The 21,578-nt window shown below is 38.2% G+C and overlaps 1 protein-coding gene across 2 annotated transcripts in view; it reads right to left on the reverse strand.

Moving 5' to 3' along the window:
* Window positions 1-12,934: 12,934 nt before the first annotated feature.
* LOC134751510 (F-actin-monooxygenase MICAL3) overlaps window positions 12,935-21,578 on the reverse strand; it is a 59,571-nt gene continuing 50,927 nt past the window's right edge. For both annotated transcript variants that reach the window (XM_063686935.1, XM_063686933.1), the window contains exons 12-17: window positions 20,833-20,988; window positions 19,035-19,194; window positions 18,584-18,756; window positions 17,533-17,669; window positions 16,691-16,772; window positions 12,935-16,406 (exon numbers count right to left, since the gene is read on the reverse strand). In XM_063686935.1, the coding sequence (XP_063543005.1) occupies window positions 16,404-16,406; window positions 16,691-16,772; window positions 17,533-17,669; window positions 18,584-18,756; window positions 19,035-19,194; window positions 20,833-20,988 (711 nt within the window). In that variant the 3' untranslated portion in view covers window positions 12,935-16,403. The remainder of the gene's footprint in view (window positions 16,407-16,690; window positions 16,773-17,532; window positions 17,670-18,583; window positions 18,757-19,034; window positions 19,195-20,832; window positions 20,989-21,578) is intronic.

Genomic DNA, 21,578 nt, shown 5'->3' on the forward strand with positions numbered 1-21,578 from the left:
GTGACAATTTTATTGTCATTAGCTTCGCAAAATAAGTACTTATTTACTGGCGATCTAATGGTTTTTTTCACAAACAAATCACAGGATTCCACACATTTGACAGTTTAAACCCATCTTCACGATTGAAATTTTTGTATTTGTGAATTTCAACGGCTTCTCTTACCAATCTTGGTATATAGTGGCATTCTGTCGAAATGACCTTTGTGTAAAAAACCAGTGATATCCGAATCAAACACGCGTAGTGACACCGTGAGTGTAGTGTGTTTGGACAGACCAACGAGTGTGAACGCGACCGGACCAACAAGTGTGAATGCGACCGATGGTAACGTTGAAAGTGAACGCAGCCGACGCGCAAGAATGAGGGTAGACAGAGCGCTGTCTACACAACTTTGACACCCACCCGCTATCTTCAGTCACCCGTGAACATGATGCATGTAACTGCGTCGAAATATCGGGAGCTCACAAATAATACAAAAGGTAATCACGGTCTATATCCCGGTCAATATAAGTCTAGTGAAACTAACCGTGAATCATTCAAAACTCTAATTAATTATAATATGTTTGTTATAACGGGTCACTCACGTAACTCAAGTGTCACTCGACACGTTTCGATCCGTTCCAAGTGTAGAGAATGTAAAAAGGTTTCATAAACTCACTCCACTACATCTAATGTTCGGACATTTGAGATTTTGAATAGAATAGAAGAATAGAAGAAATTTATTTAAAAACGCTTAAATTTAACTTAAATATTACTCGAGACATACAGAACCAACTTATTAAGGATGACTCACGTTAGACCGGGCCGTGTCCGGGCCGGAGCTTCCGGCGCTTACTTTTCTATGACATGACAGGTGATCACGTGATGCTTTCCATAGAAAACGAAGCGCCGGAAGCTCCGGCCCGGTCTAACGTGAGTCATCCTTTATTAAGCGTCACTGAAAAGGTCTTCACTCAGCTTTTGCTGCCGAAAATGAAGTGAGTGACCCGTTTATAAATAACGATCGAGCTTTTTCGAAGGTCTCCGTTAATTTCAGCTGGGCAAAAATGGTTTCGTTAATTCGTATGTAATGTCCGGATGTTTTCCTCTACAGGTCGCAATTCTCAACCGATTCTCGTGAAATTTTGTGAGCAGGTTTAGATTTTTTTTTAAACGGCAGAGCTTAACATGAAATAAATTAATTAATTTTTAACAAGCAGAAACGTCTGCGATCGATGCTATTAAGCTTAGAATAAATTTAAAAGTGGAAAAATTACTGCCTTGGGTGAGACTTGAACTCACGGCCTCTGGATAGATACTCCAGCGCTCTGCCAACTGAGCCACCAAGACCTCATCCATAGTCAGCAAATCTTCCCAAAAAAAATGAAATAAATAATTTTGAAATTTGACTTTTTGAGCCATACATATGTTCAGTTTTAACCCCCACTTAGAGGCACTAGTTTTATTAACGAAAAATAACAAACCTTCAAAACTTGAACAAAATTTCATCAGGCTTCTCCGTCCCCGTCTTTCAAAAAGACGAAGAATAGTACAACAGCTGACGCAGATTTCGAGACAAGTTTGATTGATGTTCGAGGGTTATGTTCGACAGGTTCCAAACTTAAGCTACTTGCAATTTTATCCAAGGGTTATGATTAAGGGCTTCTTAAAAGGAGTTTTTGGAAGTGAAATGTGGCTTAATGTAACACAAGCTATAAGACGAGTTGATTGACACCTCATTCTTCAAAATCGGCTTAGTAGAAACGACGTTACAGTGGAACATACTACACAAATATATGTAACCTACCCACGTTCCTATAAACCAACATACATAGACTGCAAAATTCCTCGTAGGTAAAAAGCATTTACGCATTTACGCATACACCAAATACTTCGGTACTACGAACGAATTCATCTCACACGTGCCGAACAATTTTAAACCTAACCTCAACACCTCACAGTCCAAATTCCAAGCACACTTCGTTTCTAATAAAACAGTCCTTGGAATAATAGTTAATTCGGTAACTGGCCTTGAGTCTTATTTAGTAAGAAATAAGGTGCAAATACTCAGTGACCAAACTATTAGAAATCTGGATGTCGTACTCACGTTTTTCGCGGCGGTGTAGTTGGCGTGGCAAATGGAGCGGTGCAGCCGACGGGCCGGGAGGGTATGGACAAAGGACTAGGGGTTGGTCCTGGGCGCATGCGTGGTGTCTGGACCATGAGGAGCGTAGATGCTGTGGAGATAGATGCGAAAGGACTTTCTGTACGACGCGATTGAAGGGCTTAGTCTTGCATATACAGTTGTGCCGTTCTCGAGAACGTTCTCCGTTTAGTAGTCTTGCAGCGTTAGTCAGGCCCAGCTAACTGCAGCGATTTTAATAGCACACTGTGCAAGTGTTATTTTAAACGTCACAATTTCATAGAATTTTGAATTGTTGCAGAGTTAGATTAGTCTGACTCTAATAGTCATTTTTTTCGTTTAAAGGCAATACAAAAATAAAATAACGGGTTCTTTTGATTGAATTCTGCTCAATATGTTACCTATAATATTCCATGATTATAATGAATACGAGTCACTGGCGGTTACTAACGCGGTTGCTTGACACGATTCAAATCCCGAGTGGCCCGTTTCATATATTTCATATGGAAGTTTTGTATTAAAATCGCGCCTCTATCAAATCTCAAGTTTTTGTCGAGTTTAAGAAAACTTAAAGTAAGTTTTTAAATACTTCGGTTTTTAAGCATTAGACAGACTTGACGTGTATTTTTATTGAAAAACACTTGAAAAATAAGTCACGGCAAATATGTAAATCCTTTACGATCCTTTATAGTCATTTGCTTTCATAAGTACCTAATAGTTGCTAAACTTGCTAATTTAAAAAAAGCGTTTTGCAATAAAAAGAACATCAAAATTGTTTAGCTTTTATCTAATGCTAAAAAAACGAAGTATATAAGTATAGTAAAGACGCATCTACAATTTAATCATTTTAATCCTTCAGGAGCTGTATCATAACTTCTTGCCAAACAAAAACAACCCTTATTAAGGCTACATAAGGTTCTTGTCAAGATCAGATTTCTAATCCATTTGTATTGTGGCTTCTGAGCTTTGCAAAAAACAATAACAATAACATACAAACATAATATAGCATACAATATATATGTATCTATAGCCTGGGGTCGCAGATTACTTGCGATAGATAGAGCAAAGAAAACTACCCGTGTTTACAACGCACACCTATATCGTAGTGATAAATAAATTAGCATAGAGTCAGGCTAAGCTAACTCTGCGCCGGTATTTGATAGCACAGTGTGCAAGTATTTAAACATAATTTTATAGAAGTTTGACATTTATGATTCATGATAATACTTTCACACACACTTCACAGGAGGGTCAGTCTGTGGAGTGGCAGACGGTGGCAGGAGTATACGAGTAATACCTAGGTCATACGAGGTTAAACACCTATTTTGAGTCACATGAATCGAAGTTAAGCTATTATTTTATGGCGACGTTCTGAAATACCATGAAATTTACAATTAAACATTTTGGAGTTGAAACTAGGTCCATGGGGTCCCAGCGCGCACAAGTTGTTTGCAGAAATCGCGAAGCGTCTGGTTGACGTAACTGGTGACCGAAGAGCTGGCGGCTTCCTCGCACAACGTATCAGCATTGCGATACAGCGAGGAAATGCCGCCAGCATCCTTGGTACAATACCTCAAGGGCCTATTTTAGATTTAAGCTAGTTATTAATTTCGTTTCAAAGGCTCGTTTTCGAAGGCTCAAGGTCACGCAAAGGGCAATGGAGAGGGCGATGCTCGGGGTTTCTCTGCGTGATAGAGTCAGAAATGATGATATCCGCAGTAGAACTAGGGTCACCGACATAGCTCGCAGAATTGCAAACCTTAAGTGGCAGTAGGCGGGGCACATTGCTCGCAGAACTGATGGCCGGGCAGGAAGGTTCTGGAGTGGCGTCCGCGTACCGGAAGACGAACTGCTGGTAGGCCTCCAACGAGATGGAGCGACGACCTGGTGAAGGTCGAGGGAATTCGGTGGATGCGAGCGGCACAGGATCGGTCGGAGTGGCGAGCCTTGGGGGAGGCCTATGTCCAGCAGTGGACGTCTATCGGCTGATATGATGATGATGATGATGATTAATTTCGTTTACGTAGTACCACTGTATATATCTTGTATGTAAATAAAGATTTTGTTCATTAAACATTTATGAAACATATATCTTACTAGTACTACTAGTTTTCATTGCTAGGAATTGTGATGTAAAAATAGTAGAGCGAGTAGAAGTTTTGCATAATACGAAACACGATCGAACCCAGGTAGCAAAATGACGTCAAATGACGTCAGCTTCGTCATAATGAAGTAATAATGCCGTCATTATGACGTCGCTGACGTCATTTGACGTCATTTTGCTACCTGGGTAAGAATATGAAAGTATCTGATGTCGGTTCATATTGTATAAGGTCTTGAATTTTTTTAATTTAGATGTTTGACTATGACTATGTTAAAAAAACCGGCCAAGTGCGAGTCGGTCTCGCACACGAAGGGTTCCGTACCATTACGGAAAAAACATATTCTTCTGTTTTTAGTATTTATTGTTATAGCGGCAACAGAAATACATCATCTGTGAAAATTTTAACTGTCTAGCTATCACTGTTCATGAGATACAGCCTGGTGACAGACAGACGGACAGACGGACGGACAGACGGACAGACGGACAGCGGAGTCTTAGTAATAGGGTCCCGTTTTTACCCTTTGGGTACGGAACCCTAAAAATACCAAAATCCTATAATATTAAAACACTTGAAGCTTTACGATCGAAATAAATGCACACATTTACAGAATACCTATCAAACGTACAGAAAACATTACGTCAATAGAACGACGTAACCACCACACAGTAGCACTGAGTTTGAACCCTATTATAAATGGGATACAGTTCAAAATCAGTAAATGATAACTTCTGAAGTATAACGATTTCTCATTGTCGTAAACTTTCAGCGGCTATATGGTGATTTTGGACTTTAGGTGGAAGTTATTAAAGTTGCATTTCGTAAGTTGCGAAGTTCAAACGACTTGGGTTAGGGTAATGTTTTTAGTAAGTGCAATTTGTTGAATACAGAAGCACGTTTAGTGGTTTTTGTTGTTATTAGGAGAGGGATTCCCAAACTGTGCACCATGGGCGTAGGCAAGTACAGGCAGGGGGGGCAGCTGCACCCCCTTGTGCTCAAATTTCACATACAATGTATGCCCCTCTGCGGCCTCTGCGCCCCCTAGGCCTCCGGCAATATCAACTTGCCCCTCCCTATAGTTCACTGGCTGGCTACGCCCTTGCTGTGCACCGCAGCGCACTGGTGCTCCGTAGACAGTAAAGAGGGCCGTAAATAGGGAATGCAAACCGGTTTTTATTTGTATGAAACACCGGTTATTAACCGGATTTTTCATACAATTAAAAACCGGTTTGCATTCGCTAGCCGTAAGGCAATCCTCCTCACCATGTACCTATCTATTTAGAATAGCCTAGCTAGGTTAGGGCGCCGAGATTAAATTTTAAACTCGCTAGTGCGCCTCGGCCTAAAAAGTTTTGGAACCCCTGGATTAGGAGTTTTCATTTGAAATTTTTCTTCTTTGTATCTCAGATAAGTAGTGCCCCTCTATACTTCATTCTAGATAACATTAGACTATAGAAGATCACAGAATCAGAAATTCTGAAGCTAAATTTTAAGATACCTATACTTTTTTCTCCTATTAGGGTTGAAGAGCTCGTGATTCTGAGAAATAACATCAAAATTCAAAAATCTTAAGGTGGTCTTTCTCGCTCGAGTTTCATACAAACTCTCTTGGCATCTTACTCCTGTTATATAGGTTTTCTTCACTGTTTGTGTAGTATATATTTTTACGCCAACGTACAAAAAATACTAGAGATTGATTAATATTATTTTTATTATTTCATTATTAATCAATTTTATTAAACTACCCAAACATTACAGATTCAAGTGAAGAAAACCTATATAACAAGAGCTAACTGCCAAGAGAGTTTGTATGAAATCGAGCACGAAGAACCACCTTAAATAAAAATGTAGTAGGTAGGTATACACTTTAAATAAAATGGCCCTGGTACGAGCTGGGGTTCGAACCCGCGTCCTTCAGTTTGAAAGTCGCACGCCTTAACACCAGGCTATCAGAGCTTATAAGGTCTATATGTTTATGCTAATAGAACTAATGGAACAAGTTTGCGAGAAGCCACTCAGATGAGTCAGTTATTGAGATGGAGATGCAACTGAAAGTAGGTCAAACGATCGATACACACCGAACTTGAACGAACCGCCCTATCCCACTGCTGGGCTTATTTATTTACCTTATGCAAGAGCAATACCTTTACTCTTTACCTCGGGAAAAATCTATTATGAAAGAAAAACTTTTCGACAACCTAGAGGTCAGTTAGGTCTGTTAGTAGGGATAGGTCCTAGGGATGATGACACATGGCGTTTTTATACAAAATCTAGTTAGAAACATAAATACAAATTGAGCAATTTATCACAATATAGGACACAGAAAAATCTATGGAAATATTTTAAACAGACAAATAACTTCAAAAATTCAAAATTTAAGTTTTTATATAACTTACAAAATGAAGAATAAATGTACCATTCGATTCCTTGCATCTTATTAAAAATAGTTTTTCAAGTTATGTACATACAATTTTCAATATTTGTTTTCCATATCGCAAAACGGCTTCAACTTGATTGCGACGTCACGATTAAGTAACGTGTAGAAAAAGACATTTCGCGCGTAGAGTAGGGCAGGTACGGGGCGCGCTACAATACCGGGCGCCACAGCCATTGTTTTTTGGCTTTAAATCCGCCTTTTGTACGATAAGTTACTTTTTTGTGCCATAAAAATTAAATAAATAAATTTTAAGTCCATAAACCCTTTTTATGAACGCCAAATTTTTAAAACCTGTGGACACAGATAAAACCAGCCGAATGATCTCCCTTCCAATGTCAGTTACCTAATAATTCCTTATCTATAACACCGCTATTACAGGGGATTCTAAATGTCACGACCAAGCACGCTACCTTGCGGCACCCCTAAAAGGGCATAATAAAGTACAAGTACCCTGTTACTTACGACCTTCTGTTTATTTATTTTTTGTTATGGTGTCCCGGAACGGAGGCTGGATGCAATGGAAATGGGTCACGGGATCGATACAAGCCTTGAATGTCCCGGGTTAGTCTATTGCAATTATTTAATCAGCTACAATGACTCAAACGCTTCTTGAAGTTCTAGGTCTCGTTCAAAACAAGAAAGAAAATTCTAATTTAAAATGCTCCTATACTTAAAACGATTATAAAAATAATCTAGTATTTCTTGATAAAAGTAATTATGTTTATTAATTATGTTTTTGATATTGTACCTACCTACTGTAGGCATTTAAATATATAACTAAGTACATATTTGTTACATAATCACAAAAAAGTGGCTAAACGAATAATAAAACTTCTTAAACATATATTTTAAGCCACATATGTATATCGGCCGACAGTTTAAAAATGACTATGAAAAATAGCAGTCTTATACTTATATCGCCCAAAATCGCTCTCGGCGGATGGTAGTACCTACGTCCTACGGTATACGATTGTGGATTTATATTTTCAGACATAAAAAACATTAGAATATTTTGTAACGTAAGTCCCAATTTCGTCGTCAGTGTTACTTAAGTTTATCGTATCATCCACATCGCTAAGCTGAAGCTGGATGGAGGATGGAGGGTTCTTAATTAGGTATGCACATATCTGATCAGTGATCAGGCATCATGGTCGACACTCGGCCTATATCGTCCTGCATCCGAGCTCTAGCGTACTGATTATAATGGTATACTCGTATGTAGGTAATCTAGTACTAGTAGAGTACATTATGTACATTATAGTCCTTGATTAATTAATTGTAGTCGAATCGAGTCGAGTCGACAGCTTTTACGCGATTTTGCGCTTAAAAAACTTCCGAGTCCTTGTCGCTACTTAAGGGGCCCACTGACTATCAGTCCGCCGGACGATATCGGCCTGTCAGTTAGAACAAAAACTTGACAGTTCCGAACAACTGACAGGCCGATATCGTTCGGCGGACTGATAGTCAGTGGGCCCCTTTAGAGGATCTAGCCAAGTTGACAATCGTTAAATAATATAAATTATGGAAATAGTCACTTGACTTTTGGTATCTGTCATCTCGATACATTTTTAGGGTTCCGTAGTCAACTAGGAACCCTTATAGTTTCGCCATGACCGTCTGTCTGTCCGAGGCTTTGTTCCGTGATCGTTAGCGCTAGAAAGCTGTAATTTGGCATGGATATATTAAACAAAAATCAAAAACTTTTTTGCAAATAAAAATTATTGTATTGTATTGTATTGTATCAGAAATCCAACCAAGTCGTACAATATAATTAAAAAAATAAATTTTTAGGGTACCTCCCCTACACGTAAAGTGGGGATGTAATTGTTTTTTCGCTTCAACCCTACAGTATGTCGTTGGATAAGTCTTTTAAAACGAATAGGGGTCTTACAAAAACATTGTTGATAAAGTGAATAGTTTCGGAAATAATGTGGCTCCGAAAGAAATAAAAATTGTGTCCCCCCCCCCTCTAACTTTTGAGCCATGGGTCCTAAATACATTATTATGACCAGACATGCAAAGTCTCCGATTGAAAGTAAGTTCTAAGGAAAAAATCAATCAGTATATTACTTTATTTACTTTAATTTAAGTAGTTACTGATAATGCAAAGCCTTGTCTTTTTGGTTTCCTCGTATTCGATATAAAGTAGATTGTTTAACTCGGGTGAAAGGCACTAAACATAATTTCATCCCTATGTTAACAATCTATACTAACTCCAGTTTAGCCTATTGTGACGGAAGGGTAACTACGGAACCCTACACTGAGCATAGCCCGACATGCCCTTGGCCGGTTTTTAGGGCTTCGTACCCAAAGGGTAAAAACGGGACCCTATTACTAAAGAGGCCCACTGGCTGTCAGTCCACCGGACGATATTGGCCTGTCAGTTATAACAAAAATTTGACAGTTCCAAACAACTGACAGGCCGATATCGTCCGGCGGACTGATAGTCAGTGGGCCCCTTAAGACTCCGCTGTCCGTCTGTCTGTCTGTTACCAGGCTGTATCTCATGAACCGTGATAGCTAGACAGTTGAAATTTTCACAGATGATGTATTTATGTTGCCGCTATAACAACAAATACTAAAAAGTCGTCATTAATTCTTTGATATTGATTTCTGTTCATATTTTTTTTACACAATATTTTAATTTAGACTTAAGACTTTGCATGCCTGTTGGTCAAATATAGATCCACAACTTTTTGTAAGGTAACCATCACCGTATGAAATTTGAAAAGTACGTAACCCTCAGTGCGCGGGCCCGACTCGCACTTGGCCGGTTTTTTTCGTTTGGCGTCCGTCGATGTACGTGTGTCATCTTGTCTAGGCCGGGTAAAGCAGTGTGAGATTCCTCGCGATTTTCCGGCAAACGATATTCGGTGGGGGGGCCTCGTCCCACGGGAGCGAACGCGTCCCGGATGCAAGGTTCCTGCTCGCGCTCACCCACACGCGGTAACCGATACGTCCGGAGATATTAAAGATATTATACCGGAGGTATCTATTCAGATATGGCCATGCGCTTGGTGAAGAATAGAAGCCTATGGAGGAACCTGATCTTCAACAGAAGGACATGATGTCACGATCCTCAGCATTGAGGGACCGACTGAAGAAGATCTAAAATAGATTTATTGAAATCGGCTACCTGGTACCAAGTGGCCGAAGACCGTCTGGACGCCCTAGGTACCGTTGGAGAGACGAAGTGTAAAAAGACCTCAGCGAACTCGGCGCCGTCGACTGGACAGAAACGGCTTTGGACAGAGTAGCAATGGCGGTCTTTGGTGTCGGAGGCCAAGATCCACTTCGGGTCGTTGCGCTACAGCAGTAAGTAAGTATATTTATTGAAATACAAAATTGAGCTGCATGCTGCATGTAGGTATACCTACTATAAAAACCGTCCAAGTACGAGTCGAACTCGCGCACGAAGGGTTCCGTACTATTACGCAAAAATGGCAAAAAATCACGTTTGTTGTATGGGAACCAATTAAATATTTATTTTATCCTGTTTTTAGTATTTGTTGTTATAGCGGCAACAAAAATACATCGTCTGTGAAAATTTCAACTGTGTAGCTATCACGGTTCATAAGATACAGCCTGGTGACAGACAGACAGACGGACAGAGGTGTCTTAGTAATAGGGTCCCGTTTTTACCCTTTGGGTACGGAACCCTAAAAATCAGGTAGAATTAACAAATATTATTACTCATACTCATTTAATCATTGCTTTGTGTGTACAATTACTTATTACATAAATACAAACATACATAATACACACTATAAATATAATAGACACATACATATACCCTTTCGCTATAGTTTCCATTGAAAGTCTTTAATAAGCTTTACTTTCACGATTTTTTATCTATTTGTTGGACCCATAGTTCAGTTCAAATGTTACACATTGTTTTTCGTAGCGATTATTTCCAAAAATATACACTTTATCAATAAAAATTGTTGGAGACTCCTATTTGGTTTGAATAAAACCCTATCCAACGACACCCCACCACCATTGGGGTTGAAGAGATTAAAAAATTTCATCCTACTTTACGTGTTGTTCCCTAATATTTTTTTTTTGTTTTTATTTTACCACTGTCGGCATGATTTAATTATACATCCATGCCAAATTGTAGCTTTCTGGCACTAACGATCAAAGAAGAAAGCCTCGGATGGACAGACAGACGGACATAGCAAAACTTTGTTTCTAGTTTTTGAAGTCGGTTAAAAAGTACGTAAAGATATAGTCTTCGTATCTATCCCCGCAGTGTGCCCCTTGCGAGCGCAGCCGCTTTACACCTAGCGGGAAGTCATTACTGGCGGAAGCGTGGGGTTGCCAAGGGCCTGCTTAGCTAACGCACACCAGCTAGCTTTCTAAATACTAATACACATTGGACAATTGTGTAGAACATTATTTTATATGCCACGCCCAACTTCTGTAGATATAAACCGAACTTAAGGGGGATTATCTTCGTATCTATCTCCGTAGTGTGCGCCGTGCGAGCGCCGCCGCTTCACACCTAGCGGGAAGTCATTAGGAGCCTACTGGCGGAAGCGTGGGTGCCAAGGGCCTGCTTAGCTAACGCACACCAGCTAGCTTTCTAAATAGACAAAACGTTATAGGGTGGTCATTTGCTAGCTAGCACTACTTAAGTATGCGTGGAATTTGAATTATAACAAAAAATGATCAAACGTTAAAATATCATAAAGTTTCTGTGGATGTGAATAAAAAATTCATACTACAAAAAAGATGCTTAAAAATAATTTATCGCATGAATCTTAGACTCACTTCGGGACGTTTTCCGAGAGAAACGCTTCCTTACATTGACATGAATCTACATTTTAGAAGTAAGCTTATTTGTAAAAAAGCAGCCTAATTACTTCAACTAAGTGCAATGCTAGGACTCGATATTTATATATAACATTGCAATACTACCAAAAACAAACACATCCATATACAAAAAGAGCACTTTTGTAACAGCTATTCGAGCTGATATCAAGGCACTTGAAGGTAACCGATTCAGGGTAAGGTTGAAAAACTGACTACTAGAAAAAACATTTTATAGTTTGAAAGAATATTTTGAATATAAATTGGAATGTAATTCATTTGTAAATCTTTGCATGTTATTTTAAGTTTAGTTCATAAGTTACTTAAGTATTGCATACCCGAAATGGGTAACTGTTGAAACAAATTGTATCATGATTACCATCTACAAAATTACAAATGTACACAGTACTGCAATAAATCATTCTTATTCTTATCGTAGATAAAGTATTGTCGTTATACAGTTGGCTTTTCAGGGTGTCCACTACAAGCATTTCCACTCGGTTGAAGGAACACAGCTGATATCAAGCACTGTCGACCTAGGTCTGCAGTCTGTGAGCATGTCATGGATAAATCCAATCACTCAATCAAGTTTGATAAGCCAAGTTCTTGCCAAGGAGAAGATACATACCCAGAATGCTGCGCGAGGCCATTGAGATTAAGAAATATCCTAACTTTAATAGGGAAGATGACTTTTCTCTTCCACCAGGTTGGGATCCTGTCCATCTGATAAAGAAACAAGCGAGACATAGACTGCGAGACCTTTGTGTTGGATGATGTTGGACATTCTAGAGTATATGTTTTGAAAAAATGTGTCCCGCAGAGTTTCTTGTCGGTCCCATAGCAATCGGTACCCGTCCCAATTTCTCGACTATATGCCATCTTAGTAAAACAAGGTCAATTTAATAAAATAATTTGATTTATTCCCAAACTTGTACTATTATGTAATTTAAATAATTTGTTTATCCAGAGGCCGTGAGTTCAAGTCTCACCCAAGGCAGTAATTTTTCCACTTTTAAATTTATTCTAAGCTTAATAGCATCGATCGCAGACGTTTCTGCTTGTTAAAAATTAATTTAGAATGGGTAGCACATCGTAACTGGTGAATTTCCAATATGACTTGGAACTCCGGTGGCCGTTTAAGAAGTGTAACACTCTTACGGTAGATGTCGCTACCGGGTTACCATATAGTGGGAAGATTTGCTGACTATGGACGAGGTCTTGGTGGCTCAGTTGGCAGAGCGCTGGAGTATCTATCCAGAGGCCGTGAGTTCAAGTCTCACCCAAGGCAGTAATTTTTCCACTTTTAAATTTATTCTAAGCTTAATAGCATCGATCGCAGACGTTTCTGCTTGTTAAAAATTAATTTAAATAATTTGTGTAAGTATTTTCTCCTATTTTATTTTGTTGACGTGTAGAGGATCCTGGGGTCCAGCCTAGTCTAGCCAGTATAATAAAACAATAAATAATTTTACATCATTTATTTACCTAACGAAGTGTCTAAATAAGTTGAAAAACATTGAAAACGTAAGTACAAACAATAGATAGAGAGTCGTTAATCAGTCGGATCGTGTAATTACCTAAATGTGACGTTTTCAACCAAAAGGTACCACAGTGTCGCGTTGATAAGGTTGATTTCTAATTGAAGCTACATATATGGAAATAGTACAAGCGACAATAAGTACCCTTTTGGTTGAAAATGGGACAAATGATGATGAAAATTAAAATAAATTTCTTCGAATGACACCAGAAGTCACCGTCTGCAATGCTGTATAGGGTAGACCGGAGCGAAACGGATCACAGCGCAAATCGAATCTAGATGAAAAATCCGTTAATATTTGCAATATATGCAAAAGAGCATTTTGTTTAATCATTGTCATTAAAGTAAATACGCTAAGCGCGAAGAAAGGGTGATGCAATCTAGTACTGAAAAAAAGATTGTTAATTTTTTTTACTCACCCCACAAATGATTGATTGACACTAGATTTTCAAAAAGTAGCCGAAAAAGTAGTGATTTGTGCACAAGCCTTAACCGGTTATCAACCGGTTTTTTCATCCAATTAAAAACCGGTTTGCATTCCCTAATAGGGACAGAAATTATTCGTGCTTAGCGTCCTTACTTTAGATCTTACTTTAGACTTCGTTTAAAAGGTTAAATATTTACAATAACGTCAAAATCATGCAATAAAATAAAATTATCCATTGAACTTGTCATTTAAAATGGCACATATTGCGACACAAATTGGTGATGAAATAATTATTAATAGTAATAAATATGGCAAGAACACTTTACCAATGAAAATAATACTTTAACTAGTGCCTGATCAATAGGCCAATAAAATACTAAATAATTTTGTAACTCACATTTATATGATTTATTTTTTATTTAAATATATTATATTGATAACGCTTTTTATACCCTTGGATGTACTTAATGTACCTGGGCATTTTCAATTAAAAGTGTACCATTTGCTTTTTTTTTCGAAAATCCATCAATTTTTGGGTTATATCTAATCAGAATCACGAGGACTATCGATTTAAAAAGAAAAAAAATATGTCCCCAAAAAAATTTTAGTTTTGTAACGCATTTTCACATACATTTCGTATGCACAGTTACAAAACTGACACCCAAAATTTGTTTGAAAAACTGGATACTTTTCTAAATAACCCAAAAGTTGATGGTTTTTCGAAAAAAAGTAAATGGTACCATTTTTTCTAAAAAACCTCACAAATTAATAATTGTTTAAAAGCGAGATCGCAACAAAACAAAAAAAGATTTTTTTTTACCATGATAGTAAAACATGAGATTCCCTAAACTTCACATAGCGAACTTATGGCTTCAAGATATTTTCTACCAGTCAACCAAAGTGCGTCTGAGTATTATCAGTATTTAAAATATTATGTGGTGTATAGAGATATAATAATTTTTGCTCCAAGGGTAGCGTTACAAAGATTATAGAAAAAGTCCACTTCGCTAAATAGTGATCAAAATTGTTTTATCTAATTCTAAAGTATAAAATTATTTGTCAATTCACAATCACATTAATAATTTTTATTAGATTCGGTGCTTATTTAAGATTGAGGCTATTTAAGAACGGATAAAATCAATATTAATAGCTTTTTAACGTATTGTCGAATTTAGACTCTTGTTTGCTAAATATAAAGTCGAAAATACAAAGACACTGAGATTCAAGCTCCAACTCCAAACAAGTCTAACTTAGTTTTTTCTAGCGCCTTGGGATAATTACGAAAGATATGTCCGAAATTTGGTCAAGTCCAACATTGGGAAACTAAAAAGATAATTAAAAACGCCCATGATAAGGAAATATCTCTGCTGTTGCAGGCGTCCATAGGCTACGGTGACTGCTTACCATCAGGCGGGCCGTATGCTTGTTTGCCACCGTTGTAGTATAGAAGAAAAAAAATGAAAATCACAAAAAATAAACCGTTTACGAATTTTCCGATATAAAATTTCTTAGGGAGTTATTCTATTTTCGGATAGATCCCAAAGCACAAGAACTTTAATAAACCAATTTGGATATATCAACAAACCTCGGGTTTGAGTGAGCTTACATTATTAATAATTATAAAAAAGATTAGTCGAATTTAAACTATTGTGAGACATACTAACATTAAATCATTTTACAGTTTAGACTCAACATGTCGCGCGAGTGACTAAAACAAGTGAGTCTAAACCGTAAAATGATTTAATAAAAAAGATTAGGCAGCAAGTTGAAAAAGCGAATCAAGTAATGTTTACATATATATGAACTAATCCTTATTGCACATATTAAGGCACTTCAAATGCTATTCAGTCCTTATTATATAAAATTGTATAAATATATTTATATTCTAATTTAGATTTATTTAAGGATACAACCATAACTTAAGAGTATAATTGGCACAGAAAATATAATGTAACAGAAATCTGACTCCTTTAAAGAAGCAAGAATGAAATATGTCTCGAAAATGCGACTCAAATTTGGGTTTAAATGTACTATTTATTAGTTGAACTGTAACCCAAAATGAGGCACTTTAAATGCTACATTGACCCTAAATGCATTGTAACTATTGTTTTATGAAAACTTTCCATGTATTTTTACTAAATTAGCTTGGTGTAATTTTTTATTTAGGACCAGATGATAATAGACCAAGAGAAAAATCAAAACAATAAGAACTATATGTGACGTTTTCAATCAAAAGGTACTACATTGTCGCTTGTCGATAAGGTTGATTCCAAATTGAAGCTATATGGAAATAGCGCCTTACTGACAAGCGACAATAAGTACCCTTTTGGTTGAAAATGGCACACATTGTCAATACACGTTTCATACTAAATGAATGTGGTCGGTTATGACACCATTGTAATGTAAAAAAGGAACATTCCATGAAATTAGACTTAGACCGGGATATGGACCGTGATTACCTTTTGTAAAGTTTTCGAGCTCCCGATTTATGAACAAGATGCACGTAACTGCGTCGAAATATCGGGAGTTCGAAAACAACACAAAAGGTAATCACGGTTCATATCCCGGTCTATGAGTCTAGTGAAACTAACCGTGAATCATTTAAAACTGTTATTCCATGAAATTGTCTACCGTTGTTCCGTACAAACGCGAATTTTTTAAAGATTTACAGACAAAACAAAGTGACAAATTGTCAAAAATATGCCCAGAAAAATAACAATCGGTTTGTAACGCCGAAAAAAAAGTTCTATACACGAAATAAAATTTGTTTGTACAGGATAGCAGCTCTAAAACCAACAAAAAAGTATTTCTATCTTATGATTGTAACACTTTAATGTGTAAAGAAAACGAGTCATCAAACTTACATTATATTTTCTGCGATATTGGCAATACGAGACTTTACAACTTTAAAACAAGGTTAAAACGTAAGGCTTTGGCAATCAACGGCTCTCGCGATATCACTCCATGGTTACTGTGAACAAATACAAGTGTTAATAGATGCATTAATTTTACGTTTCTTTCGGCTAGTACATATGCCGCCATGAAGTGTTGGAACAATCTGCCACCTCCTTTTAGAAATTGTACGACAATAGCAACTTTTAAAAGTATTATTAAAAAGTAGTAAGTTGTTCGAGAATCTAATTTTCTTAATTTTCGAGTCACGTTTTTTCCTTAAACTGTATCCAATGTATCCATCTTATACGGAGTTATATAAATGTTTGAGTCAAGGAACTGCTTTGACATGTTTGTACTTACCACAAATCTATTGACTTTAGTCGCGAAGGTCTTCGTCACGTTTGACTGTTGCACCTGCAGCGATTCGAACTTCTCGCGCAAGCTGAAATAAATTTAACACGTTAATTTTTCCGTTAATCGAAGGATGTTAGAACTTTAATACTTGTTTTACGGATACGAGTAACAGCCTATCAAGCCTATGGACTTTCATTTCTTTGCAAGTACCTATTAAAATATTCGGCACAAACAGTCGACACCGCCGCGCTCTATGATGTCGAAGCCCGACTCGCTACTTGGGTTCACTCGGGCCCCTCGGGCGTGCTTATCTCTCGAGCTGCGATTTGCCGTCGTCTTCCCGCTCTGCGACTGACTTGCCACTTGGGTTCACACTCCGTCCTTACCTCTTGGCGGCCTCGAGCTGCGACTGGCCATCGTCTTCCCGCTCTATAACGAGCCCGACTTGCCGCTCGGATTCACTCGCGCCCCTCGGGTGTCCTTTCCTCTTGGCGGTCTCGAGCTGCGACTCGCCATCGCCCCGCTCTATGATAAGCCCGACTTGCCTCTCGGGTTTACGCTACATCCTTACCTCTTTGCGGTCTCGAGCTGTGACTCGCCATCGCCCCGCGCTATGATGAGCCTCATGAGCCCGACTTGCCTCTCGGGTTCACACTCCGTCCTTACCCCTTAGCTCTCGAGCTGCGACTCCCCAACGTCGTCTCGCTCTATGACGACTTGCCCGACTTGTCTCTCGGGTTCACACTCCATCCTTACCTCTTAGCTGTCTCGAGCTGCGACTCCCCATCGTCGTCCCGCTTTATGACGACTTGCCCGACTTGTCTCTCGGGTTCACACTCCATCCTTACCTCTTAGCTGTCTCGAGCTGCGACTCCCCATCGTCGTCCCGCTCTATGACGACTTGCCCGACTTGCCTCTCGGGTTCAGACTCAGACCAGTGCTCGAAGCGGTCGCGGAAGCTCTTGGTGCGAGCCAGCTGTTGGGCCTGGGGAAAATAACTTACTTAACTTCGGTCTCCACCATCACTCAACTAAACCAACTTTAAATAGGTATATTATTTTCAACGTCACTGTGGTTATAGTTATAGTCTTGTATAATTAACGTTTTTGTTTTTACGTTGTCGTCAGTATTATTGTCATCAATATCATTGTCTTCAACGCCATTGCTATCATCTTTATTAGCATGAACGCAACTGTCACGATTGTCACATCACCTTCATCCACATTATTGTCATAAATACTAATGTCATGATCATTTCTTCATTTTTCTATGTCATTGTTATAAATGGTCACTATCGTCATCATTATCGTTGTTATATTCATCATGATATAGTTATCATCATTGATATTTATGATAATTCAGAATGCTGTTAGGACTACCTAGATGGTACAGTGCGAAAAAAAAACCTCATCGCTGATGACTCATCAGGGCTAGTCAGAATGGCTTTCTGAATGTGATTGCGAGCAGATTCAACTGTATAATACTGGCGCATTGTTTAAAACAGGTCAGGTCGGCAGCGAATTACTTATGTCAAATAGTCTAGATTATATTAATTTACTAACATAGTATTTAAGTTAATTTAAGATTTGTTTGTAACTAACAGGTTAGTTGGTTGGTTAATAGTTAGGTTAGTCATTTATTTAATAACTTAGTTAAGAATTAGCTTTAAGTTTTTTGGTTGTGGACTGAAAATCGCATCGCTGAGTCTCATCCGTTTTACTGCACAAATATTTGTAAAATCTATCTGATTTGGCAATTCACTGTTTTTTGTGTTGGTAAATAAATATCTTTTATTATTATTATTTAACACGATATGGACGCAAGGTCTAAAATAAAAACAATTGAATTTAATTGATGTAGATGAACAAATTGAAACATTGAACAACGGGGGAAACAAACCTGTTTGAGAGCCTCGTCTCTCTGCCGGGTCTCGTTGTAGAACCTCTGGCGTTCCTCCTCGCTATCCTCCTCGTCTGAATACTCCTCATCGGTGTATTCCTCCTCGGAGCTGTGGCCCTGGTGGGTCTCCTCGCCGGGCGGAGGGGGGGTGAAGCACTTGAGAGGTTTGGGGCCTGAAGGAAATAATTACTCGTTATGTGGTCGGTCATATGAACACAGACACAGACAGACAGCGGAGTCTTAGTAACACTCCGCTGTCCGTCTATCTGTCACCGGGCTGTACCTCATGAACCGTGATAGCTAGACGGTTGAAATTTTCACAGATGATGTATTTCTGTTGCCGCTATAACAACAAATACTAAAAAGTACGGAACCCTCGGTGGGCGAGTCCGACTCGCACTTGTCCGGTTTAGTAGTAGGTCGGTGGCAAACAAGCACAAGGAAGACATACCCTGGGGCTCCGGATGGCGCTGCTCCTCCAGCTGGCGGAACACGTTGATCATGCGCGAGGCGGTGTGGCGCGTGGCGGCCAGCCCCGTGTCGGGCGCCGCTTGCTCGCTGCGCACCACGCTAGGCTCGTGGTACACCTCGGGGGACGGGGACTTGGCTCGCTGGGAAACAATGGGGATTTATAAACTGAAATACTTGTCACAAAAGATAAAGTGACAAATCACACAAAACGAAACGTTTTATGAAATGTGACTTTCCACGGGTAACGGGACCTTATTGGCATACGGGTTGGCATTTACGCTATTATTAACCATAGAGTAACAAATTAAATTATTTTCTATGAAAATATTTTAATTTGTGGTTTTTCAAGTAGACACACTACTATTTAAACGCTGGTTCGATTCCAGCTCTGGACACTGGAGGCTTTGGTCATTTTTTCCTTCGTATATGATATTTATTTTCAGTTCATAGAGTAACTTCTACTAGAGCGGTACTGTCATAGTAAATTTTGTAACCCCAGTAAATTCACTGCCATCTGTCGACACACTTTAAAACTAAAAATGAAGATTTGTAAAAATACGATAGAATGTATTTAAATATAGATAAATGATTTTTTTTATTTGCATTAATTATTTTTATGATTTTGACCCATGTTCTTTCACTGATATGCGTTAAAATTGTTAAATAACAAACGAAACCGTCAACGCCATCTATTTGACTGTAGGCCAAAACTAGTAGCGCCCTCTGAACGAGAATCAAATTTTCTTGATTTTCTAGGCACGTTTTTTCCTTAGACTGTATCTATCTATTACGGAGTTATATCTATCTTTGTATTAACGATGCTCCATAATGCGGCGCTACGTGACGTAAGCGCCGACCGCGCCGTAAGGTACCTTTTCTCGTGGAACGTCACAAATGATTTAATTTATTCCCAATTATGAAATAAAACTATACATATAAACGGATTATATCGCGTATATTGAATTTATAATACATCCCGACGTTTCACCCGATTCCCCAAATTCGTTTGTTGTCCCCAATTGTTGTAGTTGGAAGAATAAAAAAAACATCATCATTCATCAAAGACAATGCTAGCAATCTTGGTAGTAATCTTTACAAAGAATGTTTTCTTTCTTGCTTCTTTTAAATAATATTGTATGTTCAAAATGACATATGAACGAAACGAATGCAATCGGTTCACAAACTAAGGTATTTAAAACGGCGACCATTTATATTTCAACTTTTTGGCTTATTTTATAAGACACCGTCAACCGGGGTGAATAGGGATGGCTGGGATGAATAGGGACAAAGCTTAAAATGCAATTTACCTGACAATTTCTTTAAAAAAATACCCACAGATAATCAATCATTCGAATGAAAACAATAGTAGATTTTGTATGATACAATTTGTGTGGGTAATTAAGAAATTGTCAGGTAAATCCAGGGCTCGGAACCGGTATTTTTTTAAAACCCCGAAATAGCCCAATATTTTGAATTTGTTTATGCTCATTACATAGGACTGAATCATGTATTTAGGAAACAATTTTGCATTATTAAAACGTCCCATTAAAAATGAAATTATAAACAAAAGAACGAAAAAGAACGTAATAATACCGGTATTTTTGTATGGAGCAAATACCGGTTTCCGACCCCTGGGTAAATCACATTTTAAGTCTTGTCCCTATTCACCCCGGTTGACGGTAATTAATTCAAATTTAATTCAATTATTTATTTCTAATCTTTTTGATCCATATAGTGTTAGTAGTACAACAAAACTTAATAAATAATATAATATTTACCTGCGTCTGCCTGGGCGGTGTCATGCGGAACTCCTTGCGGGTCTGTTCGGGTTTATAGGTCTCGAAGAACTTGAAGCGGTCAGTGATGTCGGCGGTCTGTATGTGCACCTCCTCCACTTTGTCTGCTGCGCGGACTACATCCTTGGGTATAAAGGGCTGGGGAGAATTTGTTTCATTAACATTTGTTTTAATCCGTCCATCACCGAGTCAATTAAACGTTTCATAGATCCAAATAACCCAGCATGAGCCAGCATTAGACCACTATTTAAAAAAAAATCTCTTAATTTATCAGCCATTGGCTAATGATTTTTTAATAATCTTAATTTACCAGCCATTTATTAATAATTTATTAGTACAGTAGTTTCAGTAAAATATAATCATTAATAGAAAAAAATAGGTATCAACCATAGTGCATCTCATAAAAATTACAATTAGCCTCAATATTTTTAAATATCGTTTGTTGTACAGAATTCCATTCAGATTTCATAGCACTATTTAAATGCAAATACTTGTTTTTTATATAAAACTATTTAAAAAAACGAATTATGCGTAAAATAATGTCTTCGGTTACCGAGATAGTTATTCGTGAAATAATAGTACATTATGATACAAGTGTGCTAAGTTGGTCATTACACACGAGGCGATATTGTGCGCGCGAGCTGTAAGCGAGCGCGCAATAAGAAAGCCGATGTGTGTAATGACCAATGCACACGCGTTTCATACGACGTTTTTCAACACGCTTGCGA

Source organism: Cydia strobilella, chromosome 22, assembly GCF_947568885.1.
Source record: "Cydia strobilella chromosome 22, ilCydStro3.1, whole genome shotgun sequence".
In the NCBI taxonomy this organism is placed as follows: domain Eukaryota; kingdom Metazoa; phylum Arthropoda; class Insecta; order Lepidoptera; family Tortricidae; genus Cydia; species Cydia strobilella.